The sequence below is a fragment of the Macrosteles quadrilineatus genome, unplaced genomic scaffold (genome assembly GCF_028750875.1).
Source record: "Macrosteles quadrilineatus isolate MER2022 unplaced genomic scaffold, UCM_ALF_1.0 Scaffold_336__1_contigs__length_95189, whole genome shotgun sequence".
NCBI lineage: Eukaryota > Metazoa > Arthropoda > Insecta > Hemiptera > Cicadellidae > Macrosteles > Macrosteles quadrilineatus.
In genome coordinates this window covers 37,494-53,416 of record NW_026542929.1, presented here as the reverse complement: position 1 = coordinate 53,416, position 15,923 = coordinate 37,494, and the positions used below count along the sequence as shown (strand labels likewise).

The 15,923-nt window shown below is 33.2% G+C and overlaps 1 protein-coding gene across 1 annotated transcript in view; it reads left to right on the top strand.

Annotated features, from left to right (window-relative positions):
• Positions 1 to 9,220: 9,220 nt before the first annotated feature.
• Positions 9,221 to 15,923, top strand: part of LOC128982438 (alpha-amylase-related protein-like) — a gene marked incomplete at its 3' end in the record, with an annotated part of 42,297 nt that continues 35,594 nt past the window's right edge. The window contains exons 1-3 of the mRNA XM_054401397.1: positions 9,221 to 9,334; positions 10,087 to 10,257; positions 12,691 to 12,833. Of these exons, the coding sequence (XP_054257372.1) occupies positions 9,293 to 9,334; positions 10,087 to 10,257; positions 12,691 to 12,833 (356 nt within the window). The remainder of the gene's footprint in view (positions 9,335 to 10,086; positions 10,258 to 12,690; positions 12,834 to 15,923) is intronic.

The window sequence follows — 15,923 nt, the reverse complement described above, 5'->3', positions numbered from 1 at the left end:
CCACGAAACTTGGTACGTGTAGAATTTCATGGAATAGGTTTATACACCATCAATTTCGTGATCCGTCCAATCGGCTCCGCCCCAGTGGCTCTGGAGTTTCCCATGTTAACCTTATGAGAAATGGAAGAATCTTAACAGCTGTTTCAATTAAACAAGTTGGTTCTGTTCTATGACGTTCAATAGCATTAAAGTTACAAGGATTACCAACAGGGTGCAGCACTATTATTTCTTTTACATTGACAACAGCTAATTTGCAACCAAAAGGTGAGTGAGCGTAGCGAACGAACTTCAACCTGGAGGCGAGTTAGCGTAGCGAACGAGCTAACCTGAGGGCAAGTGAGCGTAGCGCACTTTCCGATCCTGTTCCTCCAGTGCTATATGGATTGCCTTAAGTCCATGAGGATGATATACCAATGAGACCTATAGTTTAGTGCAATCAATTTACCGACCTACAACACAGCCCACTACATAGCCAAGATGTTGAATCAGGGGTATACAACTTCAACACACATCAATGATTCCCGGCATTTTAGAAACATATTACAAGCCATCAAACTTGAGCCTACAGACATTTTAGTCAGTTTTGACGTAGTTTCTCTGTCCAAAAAATACCCCTGGATGATATACTGTTAAAATAATACAAGAAGTGTTACCAGAAGATTTGGCCGTTTGGTTGCAATGACCGAAATCGGAACAAATCCCCAAGCCAACCTTCAAGGCCTAGGTATCAAAATGATCAGTAGATTAAAATACATCCAGTCATACCATCAGATTTGTATATTTTCTTCAATTAAGAAATATTGCTCAGAGATAGCAGAGCTAGAAGTATGCCAAACAGATAGGTACATGTTAGTACGTCCTATTTTGAAAGGTGTTGTCAATTATAATAGTTGGAACTGGAACAGATGTTTTGACGTGCTACTGAAATTGGTTTGTTTTCGTTATACAGCAGCAAAAACAGCCGTTTTCTATTACATGCGTTGTGGATCTATAGTTCTTTTACTCCCTAGGGAATAAAATACATTTTTAGACCCGAAGGAGTAATATGCCTTTTAGTCCCTATAGAGTAAAGACTATTACTTCCTTCACTCATACGGTACTTGGGTTAAAATACGCACATAGTGGAGTCCCCATCTTAAATAATTGATAATTGATTATTGATTATTGATAATTGATGATGGATAATTGATATTTATGCATTTAGATAACTTAGTGATGTTCTTGAGGAGTGAGAAATTAAAATCGCATACGTTCAATCATTGTTATCATTTGGAATTATTGCTTTTGGTGGTGCTTACAAAACTATCTTGCAGCCTCTTTTTGTAGTGTAGAGATCAATTTTAAAAGTTGCATTTAAAAAACATTTTAGATATTCAACTGACGACCTTTTTGTAGAATCAGGAGTTTTGATAGATCGGTAAGCCCTAGTGGTTTTTGAAATTTATCTTAGTACACAGTCATGTTCAAACATTTTGATAATATTTTGAAAAAAAAAAATCATTCACACAATACGAGCTTTTCTCAAAACGTTGGTATATTTGTTCCACAGACCTCAAAATCATTTTCACACACAAACTGCTTTCATTTAACCCAAATTACCTATCGTAAAATGTGTGACAAATACCAGAATGTCGACAATTTTAATTCTACATATCTTCCTTTGTTTAAGAAGCATGTAGTTGGGTGGCTTGTAGGACTGAGTTCAGAGGATACCGAGGCTGTTATCGCGTTGGGTTGACCTGACCGCCCCTATACACTACAACACCCAATCGCTGATACACCACTCACCACTCCTCTCCGCTCAATCTATCAAATGATTTTAAAGAAGCACTTCAGATTCTTCTTAGTTTCGGAAAAGTATCGTAGTCCAGTTCCAAAATTTTTACAGCTTAGGGGAATAATCCTTAAGAAAGTACTAAATATTCCCTTCAGGTTCTAACGAGTAATTAAAATAAAAACCGCTTTTATTCACTTACTAAAAGAAACTGTATTCTTAAAAAATCATAACATCACTACTACTACTATGTTTTGTTTACAAATCTATATAATTAATACGCTACATGAAACTTTGTCGGTTGAACTCCTCCGCCATTTCTTAACCGATTTTATCCATTGACGTCTCATTGGAAAGAGCGTGCCGCGTAGATTTGCAAACTGGCCTTTTATTTTTGAAAAAGTCCCTTGGGCTCTGCCCCAGTGGCTTTGAAAGTTCCCATGTTATCCTTATGAAGAACATAATTGTTTACATTTTGATCAGCTGTATAATTTAACTGCTGTTATTTATTTTTCAATTCAATGAAACACATTGAGTACGTTTATTTACTATTTGAGTTTGTTTAAACATAACCCCCAAGTCGAATAGTGTTAGTATGGTTGTATCTTAAATTTGTGTATTTATCGTTGTTTTGTGTCGCTTTGACGGATCGTGTTAGCATGATTGTAGCTTAAATTTGTGCATTTATCGTTGTTTTGTGTAGATATAATTTGTTTATTTGTTGTTTTTTTTTCCTTTTAAATGCCTCCGACGCGACGACAACGAAACATAGACAGGAGTTTAATCGTGATAACGACCGCAACTACAGAACAGTGGCGCGTAATATGTTTAGTTTAGTAGTATGTTTTCTGTGTTTAACTCAACACATTCAGCACCTGACCCTGGCCCAACACTACCCCAACACGACTTTCCGTTCTCAATTGGCCCTCTATCAATCACCTGTGTTGCCTGTGTTGTCTTTGAGTTGACTCTTTTAAACTCATTGTAAATATGACTGTTATTCGTTTTGAAATAACTCCTGTAATACTTTGCAATTGCTCGAATTCGAGCAACATGTACACTAGTCAGAATAATAATTCAAACATATGAACATATGTTAGTTCCACACAGTACAGTAATTAATTAAACCAAAGTCTTTAAAATTGTGGGTATGAAACCAAAGTCTATTAAATTCAATTCGTATCAAAAATCAAGAGAAAATTTGTACCAGACGTGATAATAAATATTTCCAATAATGCATTTCCCATTAAAATAAATTACCCACAACTCATGTCTACGCACAATGCACAGGCCCCTGTCTGTGTAGACCTTTTCCATATAATTTGATAAGGTATTTTTTTGTGCCAATGGGTTATAATATACTCTTTGTAATTTATTTTTTAAGTGTAAGAATTGTATAATTTACTTTGAAAATACCACGAATTGTGTCTATTTTTGAATTGAGGAAGTAAAATATTATTTCATTTAATTTCAATTCATTTATTTCATTTGTAAAACAAAAGTATGAGTATAAGTGCTTCACTTCGCTCCGCTCAATTATACAGCATAAGAAATAAAAAGAGTGTTACAATGATTACCGAGTACATTGTCAAGTACAGGGTAAAGATCACCAAAAACTCTGGGCATTTCTGAAAGCCACTGGGGTGTTGGAGTCTGCCAAAGATAGTTCTTTTACACTTCAGGAACTCAATCAATATTTCTCTACAATGGGAAGTAACAATAATAATAGTTTATTAGTGCGGACAGATTTAACTTTTATAGCCAGAACAGAAGTCATGATGTGAAGAAGAATTTTTCTTTCAAACCTGTGACTGACGATATTTTCATGAACGACATCACCACCCGAGCCGTGGGAACGGGTAGAATTTCTGTCTACATGATCAAGTCTTTGTCCCTACTGTGTCTCAGGTCATTTATTAAATCTGTCCTTGGTTGCAGGATATGTTCCTGATGTTTGGAAAACGCATACTAAATCCACTGGCAAAACAATCTAATCCTACTTGTATTTCACATTTCAGGTCCATTTCTATCCTTCCAGTAATGTCTAAGATATTAGAAAAGGTTGTTGGTGAGCATTTGACATGTTTTTTTTTTATAATCTGAGAATATACTTCCAGAGACTCAGTTAGGCTTTAGTCGAGGTTTCAGTACGAGCTCTGCACTCTTGAATATCATGGATGATCTGTAACTGCCAAGGATAGGAGTTGGGAGAGTTTTGTTACAGGTTTGAATTATTCACAAGTTTATGATTCGGTGAATTTTCATCTTGTGCTCGCTAAACTACGGTTTTACCGATTTGATGCAACTTCCGTGGCCTGGTTTTCCTCTTACCTAAACAATAGGTCCCAACAGAAAAAGGTTGATCTGAAAGCATCAGACGTTTTGCGAAAATTATAGGTGTTCCGCGAGGTAGTTGCCTTGGGCCGATCCTTTTCATGACTTACACTTCCGACCTCGGGAGTCAATTGAGGTATTGTGCTATTCATTCATATGCAGATGCCCACACATCTTACCGCTTCCTTTCCATTTTCAAATTTCCTTGACGCAATCAGGGAAGTGAATTGTGATCTGAGCATGGTTAAGAAATGGTCTGATGACCACATGCTGCAACTAAATCCTGATAAGTGCTCAGTTTTGCATGTCAGTAATTCTTCTCTACAGGGAAAACTGAGTTCTAAGAGGAGTAGTATGATAATTTCATTAGATGGCCTTTATCGCTTTGTTCTTCGTTAAGAGTCCTTCGTGTCCATCTGGATGATACTCTTATATTTTCTGAGCAGGTGAGCCGTATCTGTCGTGTTGCTGTTGGCAAGGTGAGAAGGCTACACAGGTTGAGGTTCATACTGCCGACATCAGCCAAACTTCAAATAGTGCAAGCAGTGGATGACACTGCTCATTGAGTAGTTCATCCATCTGTTAATTACTGTCTCCCTACTTTTTCTGGTTGTTTAACGAAAGAAAAAATCAAATACTGACAAGACTCAAGAATAATGCTCTAAGGTTTGTTAATAATTTGAAGAAATTTGTTAATATTAGTGAATTCAGATTCAAGGCGCATACACTAACCATACAGCAAATCTCTGATCTCCAAACATCAATTTTGGTTCACAAGACGCTGCTGCCAAACCAGCCTCATCTGAAAACCAAGTTGGTACGAAGATCTAAAGTTTGTGAGAGCAGGAAGGCTTGCTGCAGTTACCGCGGGTCACAACTGGGATGGGGGAAAAAGCCTTTTCCTGTTTTGGACCCCTGGCTTACAATGCTTTATTTACTATAAGGGGTAAAACAAACAAAAATTACAGGCATTCAAGATGAACGTTAAAAATATGCTTTTGTAGATATATTTCTCGAGAATGTTGCATTTTAATTTACTTGTAATTGACAAGTTTGCCTGTAAAACAGAACTTTGTATCTGATGTACGCTGGATAAAATAAAGACGTTATTTATTTATTTATAATAATTATCCGTAGTGACTTCACCCACGACCACAAACATAATATATTATCAATATTCACTGCGTCATGCACAGTTAAAAAATCATGTTACGATTAAAAACCCTACAGCGATTAAATTACACAATTTGTTTAATCTCCGACTAATAAATCTTACAACACAAAATCTTAAAATTAAAAATGCCACTTCTCTTCAGCTTCTCGAAGTGTAGTTCTTTCATAACACTTTTCAGCGGTCTCATCTTTCCATTATAATGTTCTGCAGTGTATTTGATATATTTTTAATAATTTGTATTGTCTATAGTCAAATGTTGCGTGTTATTCCATTGCATTATTTTTAAACACATGCCAAGTATCAAAGTGTCTCTGTGAATGCGTGTCGCCAATTATTAAATCAAAACATAAACATAACTGTAAACAACCCTACTTTGACGGTTCTCATTGTATATTACTGCTTATTGTTGCTGTTAGTTCAAATTAGCTGTTATCAATGCAAAAAAATAATACTGCTGCTCCCTGTTGGTAAACCTTATAACTGTTCAATGCTATTTGTTATACCGGGTGTCCGAAAAAGAACTGAAACATTTTAACGGCAAAAACTTATACCAAATAAGAGACTATGTTTAATGTTCTATATATTGCTACGCACCATAAAGCTTTCTATACTATAGATCTATTCATTAACTTAGGCCTACAAAATTCCTTTGGCTATTAATTTAGCCCACATAGAACTCAAAGTCATTTCTTAATAAAGATAATACCTAACTTGTGTTTTATTTCTGTCTAATGAGGTAAGTCTTTATCTTAATCTTATAATATATGAATTATTTTAAGAATAAATAGATTTGGCAAGTTACACTATGGAATTTATTAGTGAAATACAAATATAAGATAAGTTATTGGTTGGATTTGCTATAGGGTCTAACAATGGTAAATTTACAAAATGGTGGGGGCTTCCAAAGTGGATAAAAGATTCTATGCTATAATGGTTATATTGGGTTGATTTCTTCTGAAGTGATTAATATGTGAGCTCTTGATCACAGAGAGGGGTGATCGTGCCGGTTCCAATGATATATTAGGCTTCTTTAAAATGCAGATAATATAATTATTGTTCTGAAATAGGCTAGGTTTATGATGCTATAATGTAATATGCCAATATCCAAAGAAAGATTCCAAATGGTTTCACTGAATTTAATGAAATAAAATAAGATTTGAAGATTAAATTTTGAATAAAAGTTCAATTTGAAATATGTAGATCTTGATGATTTTAAGTTAAAATTGGGCCTATTAGGCTATGCTGATTCAAAATGTCCAATGAAGATTTGTCCTTAGCTATTTAAACAAGATGGATGATGGTTACCAAATTTGGAGTCTCTGCCTTCACCTTTGTATCATATGTAATAAATAAAATAGGGGTTGGTTAAATTTGGGTACTTTTCAAGGCACTTGTCCCTAATACTTATGATTAAAAAATTTAAAATTTAGGTTACACTTTGGGATGAATTTACAGCTGGTTAATTCACATAAATGACACTTGCCACAGTAATTTTGATTTTCTTTGGATAATTTTGAAAAGTAATACTATATTTAAAATGTTATTATTATATTGCAATTTTCTTACAATTATATATTATTCTAAGTAAATGATTATTGTTGGTTTTTGATAAGTACATGATAGATATGGTGAGAATTGGCATAAATATTATATTTTAACATAAAATAGGATGATGTTTCTGTGGGGTGATGGGATATTATGTAAAATTGAACAAAATTGGATAAAATAATACATATTAACAAGGAGGGAGAAGCATATTAAATAACTGATAACACATTATCAGGGGCATTAACAAACATTATGGGAGAAAATATACAAAATAATAGAGAAATTAATGTTAATGATGAATGGATGACATGTAATATTACAATATGTACATATTTAAAGCTTAAATTCTCAAGTTTTATTACAAACTTAGTAAAACTCGATATGAGCACTATTAGTGGCCCGGCATAAATCTCAGCGAAATTAGACCTCTTCCCAGGTATTGGTGAGTACTACTCGTACTACAGGGGGTGTTGCACCAACACATGCGACTCTTCTCTGTTGGAGGTAATTCAGATCCCGAATCTGCACCGAGTAGACATCATGCTTTACTGCCCCCCAAAAGAAAAGTCCAGAGAAGTCATATCTGGACTCCTAGGAGGCTAATGGATGGGGCCAATTCACCAATCGTCGAAAAGAGTATCTAGCACTTCTCGCACAGGCAAACTGTAGTGCTGTGGCACTCTATCCTGTTGAAAATATACAGGGCCATTCCCCATCTCAATGTCACCCAACTATGGGAAAAATACTCATCTAAAATGGCACATTAAATGGCACCGTTTATATCCCCTGAAATACTGACCAAAACCTGGGAAGAGGTCAAATTTCACTTTGATTTATACCGGGCCAAATGGTGATCATATCGAGTTATACTAAGCTTCTAATAAAACTTGAGAATTTAAGCTTTAAATACATATATAAAACATTAAATATAGTCTCGTATTTGATATCAGTATTTGCCTTTAAAATGTTTCAGTTCTTTTTCGGAAACGCGGTACATTATACGTCCATTATACAGGGTGGTAAAAAAGTCCCAGGACAGTTCAATATTTTAAAAAATAATATAGATAGAGCTACAATACTTGGTACAAAGTTACAGGGCATAAAACTCTATTTAAACACATATTCAGTGATCCAATAACTCTTCAGGGGGACGGCCCACAAGGAGTCGGAAGAAAATCTTAAATGGAAGCATAGGTCAATATGCACATCAAATTAAAGGTCTTTTTTTAGTAGAATACAATGCCGCAAACCGCACTTCAAAAGGTTGATCCTGCGCAAAATGGCAGATGTTGAAAGATTTCTTGAATCCGCCATTTTGAATCTTTGAACGACTGCAATTTTTTACTCAGGAATTCTTTTGAGCTTGAATTTACGGCATCGTAATCTACAAGTGAAGACCTTTAATTTGATGTGCATATCGACCTATTCTTACGTTAACAATTTTTTCCCGATTCCTAGGGCTGTGCCCCCCTGAGGAGAAAGCGTATAATAGCAATGTAAATTAAATGAATCTTTAAACATCTGTCATTTTGCGCAGGATCAATCTTATGAAGTGCGGTTTGCGGTATTGTATTCTACTAAAAAAGACCTTTAATTAATTTGGTAATAATTTGGCTTGCTTATCATAAGGCCAAGGTTTCAGCCCAATCCAACCAGTAGTTAATTCGTGATTGAACGTCAAACAAACAAACAAACGAACACACACACTTTAACATTCTAACATTAGTATTATTTGTTTCCCTGTTAAAACCGTAATTTGCTAAACAATATCCTCAGTACTTCGGGGAAGTTTTGGTAGGAGAGAGTCGGGTAAAATAATCAGTATTTGATCGGAATTATTTTCACCTATATCGAGTAATCTTCAGTATAATCTTTGCTCAATAGTAACAACTGATATGTTTCCCTTTGTACTGTATTTTGCAATTCGTGGGTAGACTGTGCATGGCTTGTTATAAACACATGTTATAAGTATTTTGTTTACTTATTCCTTGTTGTTATTTTTTTAACCAACATGGTTACTTGGACACGCTTAAGGCCAATGTTACAAAATGTTGACTTTCAATTATTTTTCAATGTTTTTTCGTAATTAGATTTCTTATGACAGTTTTAACTGCATGTTTTTAGGCCGAATATCAAGTTTTTTCTAACATTTGAAGGAAATCGTCGAAGAAGTTTTCGAGATCTTTGTGCAAGCATACAAGAATTCATACAAACAAGCAAACATTGCTCATATAAGAGTATAGGATATAGGACGTATAAAAATGGTACTATAATAAGCTATAATAATAATGGAATAAGATTGTTTATAAAAATTGTTGAGTTTAAACATATATGTAAGTAAAATTGAGCAAAAACTCAACCTTGAACACGATCTGTCGTTATTTGGCAGGTGACAGGTATAAATACCAGTTGGTTTTGCAAATAATTTCAGTTGGAGGTAGAATACGATTGGGTTTACACTGATGCTTCTAGCTTTAGAATTGCCACGACTTCTCATTTCATCGGTGAGTTTTAATTTAATAATATGCAAATAACAAGCTCTAACTTATACCCTCATAGCCCAAATATCTATCTAATTGCTACATACAACAAAGGTTTTTTTCTGTAAAATCCCCTTTTCACCCGCCCTACTTACGAGATTTTGTCGATTTAGATATCATATTAAAGCTTAGCCAATAATATAGTGGGGTAACGAATCTTAGTAAAAAGGGCATTCTCTCTAGGCTTCGTACAACAGATCTTTGAGGAAGCCTTCGGCATAGGTCTATCGTCCTATTTGTTCTGTCACTTTGTTTACAAGTTGTTGATCACAATTTGCATTTGTGGTTTAAGTGTGTTCTTATGTTTTGTGTGTGTCTAAAGTTATGTGCTTAATCTGTACCGTTAATATTAGTGAGTAAAGTGGTGTATGGATTTCATAATCATTATTTTACTACATACCATTGTATTTTACCACAACGGGCTCTGACGCTAGTATAATTTAAATGCATTAGTTACTGTTTATTCATAGATTTACCGAAAACTCTTAATAATATTGAAAACTCTTGGCCGATTCCTAAAACAAGAGAAAATATCACATTCTGTAGTTGTATTTAATCTACGAATAATACATGGGCTTGTTGAATAAAAAAATTCAGTTTCAAAATCAAAACATTTAAGAATGTTTTTAAATCAAGCGATGAGAAATTCTTAGTCACTAGTAGATTTAATGTTATTGCAATTGGGAATAAATTGTAATAAAACACAAATTCCACAGACCATGCTGACGGCAGTGGGCGTGGTCTATCTACTGGTTGGAGTATGCTTGGCCGACAAGACGCTGGACTTGGAGAATGGAGTGATCGTACATATGTTTGAGTGGCCTTACTCAGAAATCGCAAGAGAATGTGAGGAGTTTTTGGGCCCGAGAGGATTTGCTGGCGTCCAAGTTAGTTTAAATTGATATTATTTTATTTCCTCAGGGGCACAAACTTAAAATGCATTTATTTTTAAGTCCCCTTTTTCAGAGCTGACATAGATTGAATAGTGTTTAACCAGCACTATTCCATCAGGGTAAATGTTTTTCATCACACTATGATGTCTTTGGCTGTATTACATACGTTAATTGGTGGCTGAAAGTTACGTTTTGCTGGCCATGCCAGCTGTCATCGTAATTTGGGGACCGAACAGGTTTTTAAAGGCCGGGACAGCAAAATCAGCTGTCCGCTTACTTCCTCTATCTGGCGCTGGTCGATTTTCGACCACTAAAACGTGAGTTCTCAGTGGCGCTGATCTATTATAGACCAAGAGGACATGGGTCGGGTTTTTCTATTATTAAAATATGAAAGCCGTTTTAAAACACAATAAATTTATACCATTAGAAAGATGAGATTCTGAGGATTCGTTTTCATGCATAAAACATTATTGAGTGAGTATTATGTAACGAGAAACATATTTTGAAAAACTAGAGAGTTCAAAATAGATTTTGGCGGTGGAAAGTTTTGGTCACCTGACTACAAAAACAGCTGTTTTTGGTGATTGTCAATTAAATTGTATACAATATTAGTACATATTCTGAAACTAAAATAAATTCCCCACAATTCCCTCTGACTCTATAAGGTTGATCGTACAAATTTTATTTGTTTTTAAAAATGTCATAAAAACTATGTTTTTGTAAAAAAATCTTCAAAATTCTACATTCCAACGTAAATTTCTCTGAAATTTTAGAATTCAACTAAATATAACTATATATTTTCAAAAAGATCTTTTATTACCTATTGTACAGTATCATTTCATTTTTTGTTGATGAATTCTATTATTTCCTTCGTCACCAAAAGAAATTTGGTAGTTTTTAAAAAAATAAAATATGTATGTAGAATTTATTTTTTTATAATTTTATTTTTATGAGTATTTAAAAAATATTGGTATTTCTACGTAGGGAACCATATTTCACACAACCTTTACGTTTAGATAAAATGTGTAAAAAAATTATTTTGTAGTTTTCTTGTGGGCTGCTTTTGAAATTTCTAATTTGCATAATCCAAAAATTTGCAAACCTTTTGCTACTACGCCTAAACGCATTGCTAAGAAAAAAAAATTTTTATATTATTATATTCTAAATTTATCGCTGAAACAGAAAATATATATATATATGTGTACTTATATTCACAAATAAATGTTCTGTGGTAAAATATATGATACCACTACAAAAGCGCCAAAATATACCCGCCACTGGTGAATAAAATGACCGCCAGATTTTAAATACACAATCAAAATCCATAGCATTGCAATAGAATTGTGTTATTGTCACCGTTACCTAGCAACTATTTATTTTTATTTTTGCTGATTCCTCAAACTATTTCTTCACATAACCTTAAAGTTGTAGTTGTGTTGACTATCGGTGTGCATTATTATAGTGGTAATAGGGTGGTATAGTGTGGTGAAAAATAGCGTTCGTACCACGGACCGAAATGGTTTTGCAGCTCTCGATCGATTTAAGAAAAAAACAGCGCTGTAAATGATTAACACCCTTGGAGAATTGCATATTAGCTGTGACATAGAAATTTATAACTAGACAAAACAAAAGAATATATAAACGAATTGAATTGCAAAAACGGGCTATTAGAATATTGTTTTAGTGTACTTGATCGCTAGGGTTTAAAGTGAATCTTTTCGACCCGAGCTCAGTTTTACGACCGCAGCAAAGCCGATGTCGGAAAATGAGCGATATGAAATGAGCGGAAAAACGACCTCTCAAAAGGACTTCCAATTTTGTTTCAATTTTGTTAATGCAAATAAGCAGCTGTTTAGTAAGCTATTGACAAGAATGCAATAATAAGCTACAACCGATTAAACAAATCGATAAATAATTTGGCTACATGCGATTGATTACAGTCGGCGTTAATAACTGTTTAATACAGCTGACTTATACTCCTTAAGGAAATAAAAGGCGTTTTACTCCAATGGTAGTAAACTAGCTCTTTTAGACCCACAACGTATGTTTTACAAATATATTTTTTTTTGCAGTATGACGAAAAGAAGTTTAGTATAATATGAATTCAGAAAACCAAGCAATATTCTTCAATCAAACAGCTGTTTATCAAAGTATCATAACTGTAACACAGTATATAAATCATGCAATAACTTAAGAAAGTACTGTTTATAGGAAGCAAATTGGTATAACTTTCAATATGGTGCAATTTTGTTTCTAAAAATGTTGGAAAGTTGAAATGTTTACATAATATTTACAAAGCCTACCTTATAATTTGTGTGCAGTTTGAACGCTTTTGGTGCTTTTAACTCGTTTAAAGCTGTTAGTGGGACACCATGTACATCATCCCTATTTGGGCCTGAAATTACCGTATTTGATTTCCCTTTACAGCTTTCACCTTCTACAGAGCATATTGTGGCGGAAGGCCAGTGGTGGGAGAGGTACCAAGTGGTCTCGTATCATCTGGTCAGCCGCTCAGGCGACGAGGAACACCTTCGAAATATGATAACAAGATGCAACCGTGCTGGGGTTTGGTAGGTCTTAATTTAATTATTCAAAATAGATAGGTTTGTTTGACTCCGATCAAATTTGAAGATAGTCAACCGTGGAATAGGTAACGTTTGTAGAGAGATAACTGTACACAGTTTGTTTTAACTTAATTTCTACTTTAAAACATAATTTCGTAAGACTTAAGCCATTGTAAAAAGTGTAGCTAATATATCGTGTTAAAAGATTAGTAGTATAAATACCCCCGTCGCAGCAAACCTGCATACTAAGCGAATTTCCATTTACCCGGCTTGATTTCTTCTAAAATATCCCCTATAAATTTTCAGATTTATTTTCTATTTAAATAACATTAATTTTAGTGAGTAGTTAGGTTTGTTGCTACGGGAAAGATGTTGAGGTGTGTTTTTTCAATTGAAATATTGATAGCTTAGTATGAAAAAACCAAATTGCCAAATTTGATTGAAATATATCCATAAACAAGCAAACTAAAACAGTTTATTTATTCTCCATAAGAATAACATGGGAATTTTAAATTTAACATTTTTTTAAATTTTCTCCGTAGTCAATGAACATTCAAAAACACTTCAATATACTAAATTGTTTGTTTTTTTAAAACTCTTCAAAACGGTCTAGAGAGAAATTTAGAAATTTAAAGTTTTTAGGGTCAAAAATGAGAAAACCCCATTTTTACCCCATAAAACCCCCCATACACCCCTGATCCCATGGTCCGATTATGCTGGTTCGCGAACTCGTTCGAATAAATGTAGATTTACACGTTTGTACCAAATTTCATCAAAATCGGATCAATTTTGCTCGAGTTATTGCGCTAACGGACACACATATATATATATATATATAAATATTAAGAAAACTGTAGTGATTAGGGCTACTATTTTGATATATAAAAACATTATTAAAAACTAAGTACCCTTTTTTTAATTCATTTTATTTAACAACGACTAGTTTCGACGATTATGCCATAGTCATGTTGTTTTTATATCTTAACAAATACAATAAACATTTTATCTAAATAATAAATACAATCATATGATTTCATAGGTTTTGATGACTTTAGATTTCTTCTGTTTTAAATGGTCTTTATACTATATATAATAATTTTCTCTCTTAATTTAACTGCAGGATTTTTTCAAATATTGGATTGCATTTGTTGATGTTCATTGTGTTTAGTAAATTTTCTGGGTGTTGTTTATAGTTTTTGTAAATGTAAAAATCTTCTTTAACATGTAATTTTGATTTGTCTTTTTCATATTCAAGGATTTTTAAATTTTCGTGGATGCTTTTGTATTCATGGTCTGTTTGTATTAAATGTTCTGCAAAATTAGATTTCATTGTTGTGCGGTTTCCTGATCTTAATGCTTGAATATGTTCTTTGAACCGTTTTTCAAAAGTTCGACTTGTTTGCCCAATGTAGGATTTATCACAATTAGAACATTTGATTTCATAAATACCTGATTTTCTCATATTGTCTTGATTTTGGTTAGCTATATTATCTTTTGAAATTTTGTTATTGATCATTTGAAAAGCATTATTTTTTGTTTTATAACTGATTATTACATTTGAACGGTTGAAAGTTTTTCTTAGGGCTTTATTAATTTTGGTATTGTACGGTATACAAATAAATTCTTTCCTCTTTTTGTTTTCTGTTCCTGAAGTAGTTCCTTGTGTTTGAAGTTTTCTCTTAAATTTCTTCTTAATCATGTTTTCAATTATAGATGGATTGTATCCATTTTTCACTGCCAAATATATAATAGTATTTTTTTCTTTGTTAAAGTTTTCAGTGGACATAGGAATATTTACAAGTCTGTGTGTTAACGAATGAAATGTTGCCAATTTATGTTGCCATGGATGATTAGAATGTGAAGGTATGATACTGTTTGTTGTAGTTGGTTTTCGGTAAATTTTAAATCTGTGAATGTGTTTTTCTTTTGAAATGGTTATATCTAGAAAGTTAATGTGTGAATGTTGTATTTCTTTTGAGAATTTAATTTGTGTCGAGATTGAATTTATGTGTTCGTGTAAATTGTTTGCTTCTGTTTGTGTTCCTTCAAAAAGGCAAAGGATATCGTCAACATATCGGTGCCAGTATATAATTTTGGATTTGTAAGGGTTGCCTTCAATTAAAACTTTGGTTTTCTCTAAATTATTCATGTAAATGTCAGCTAGAAGTCCAGACAGAGGAGAACCCATAGGTAAACCGTCTTCTTGAATGTAAAATGACTGATTATATTGAAAATAATTTTGGTTTAATGTAATTTTGGTTAGTCTAACTAAATCATTAATTTGAGTTGTTGTGAGTGTTCCATGTTCTATTAATTGTTGTTTCATTATTTTAATTGTGTCATCTATCGGTATGTTCGTGTACATGTCATTTGCATCAAATGAAAGAAATAAAGAATTTTGTGGTATGTGAATATCTTTGATTTTGTCAATTAATTCATATGTATTGGTTACATTTATATCATTATTCATGTTTATGTTCTGTTTTATTTTGTTATGTAAATACTTACATAGATTGTATGTAGGTGCTTGACGGAAATTTACAATTGGTCTAATCGGAATATCTTGTTTGTGTGTTTTCGGTTGTGCTCGTAATGTAGGTGACTTTGGATTTGGTACTTTCAATGAAGATTTTTCTTTTTGTGTAATACTTTTGCAATTTGTAATAGTGGAGTTGACTATTTTTGTAAATTCTTCTGTTGGATCTTTTGTTAACAGTTTAAACTTTCCTTTTTCAAGAAATGTATTGACTTTTTCTTCATAATCATTCTTTTTCATGACAACGACTGAATTTCCTTTATCCGCTTTGGTTATTATTGCGTCACATTCATTTAATTTTCCAGTTATATTATTAATTAAGGATAGTTCTTCTCTTGATTTTCTAGTGGTATTTGGACGTGTATTTGGTAACTTCAATTTGCTCATTTCATGTATAATGTTGTGTCTTATTGGATCTTGTACGTCATCTTTTTGTTTTCTTATGGACATTTCTAAGTTAAGAAGATCTTCTTTCAGATTATGTTTGTGGTGGTCTAGGTTTAAATTATATTTGATTGAATTACCTAAAAATTCTTCTTCATTTTCTGTGAACACAATAT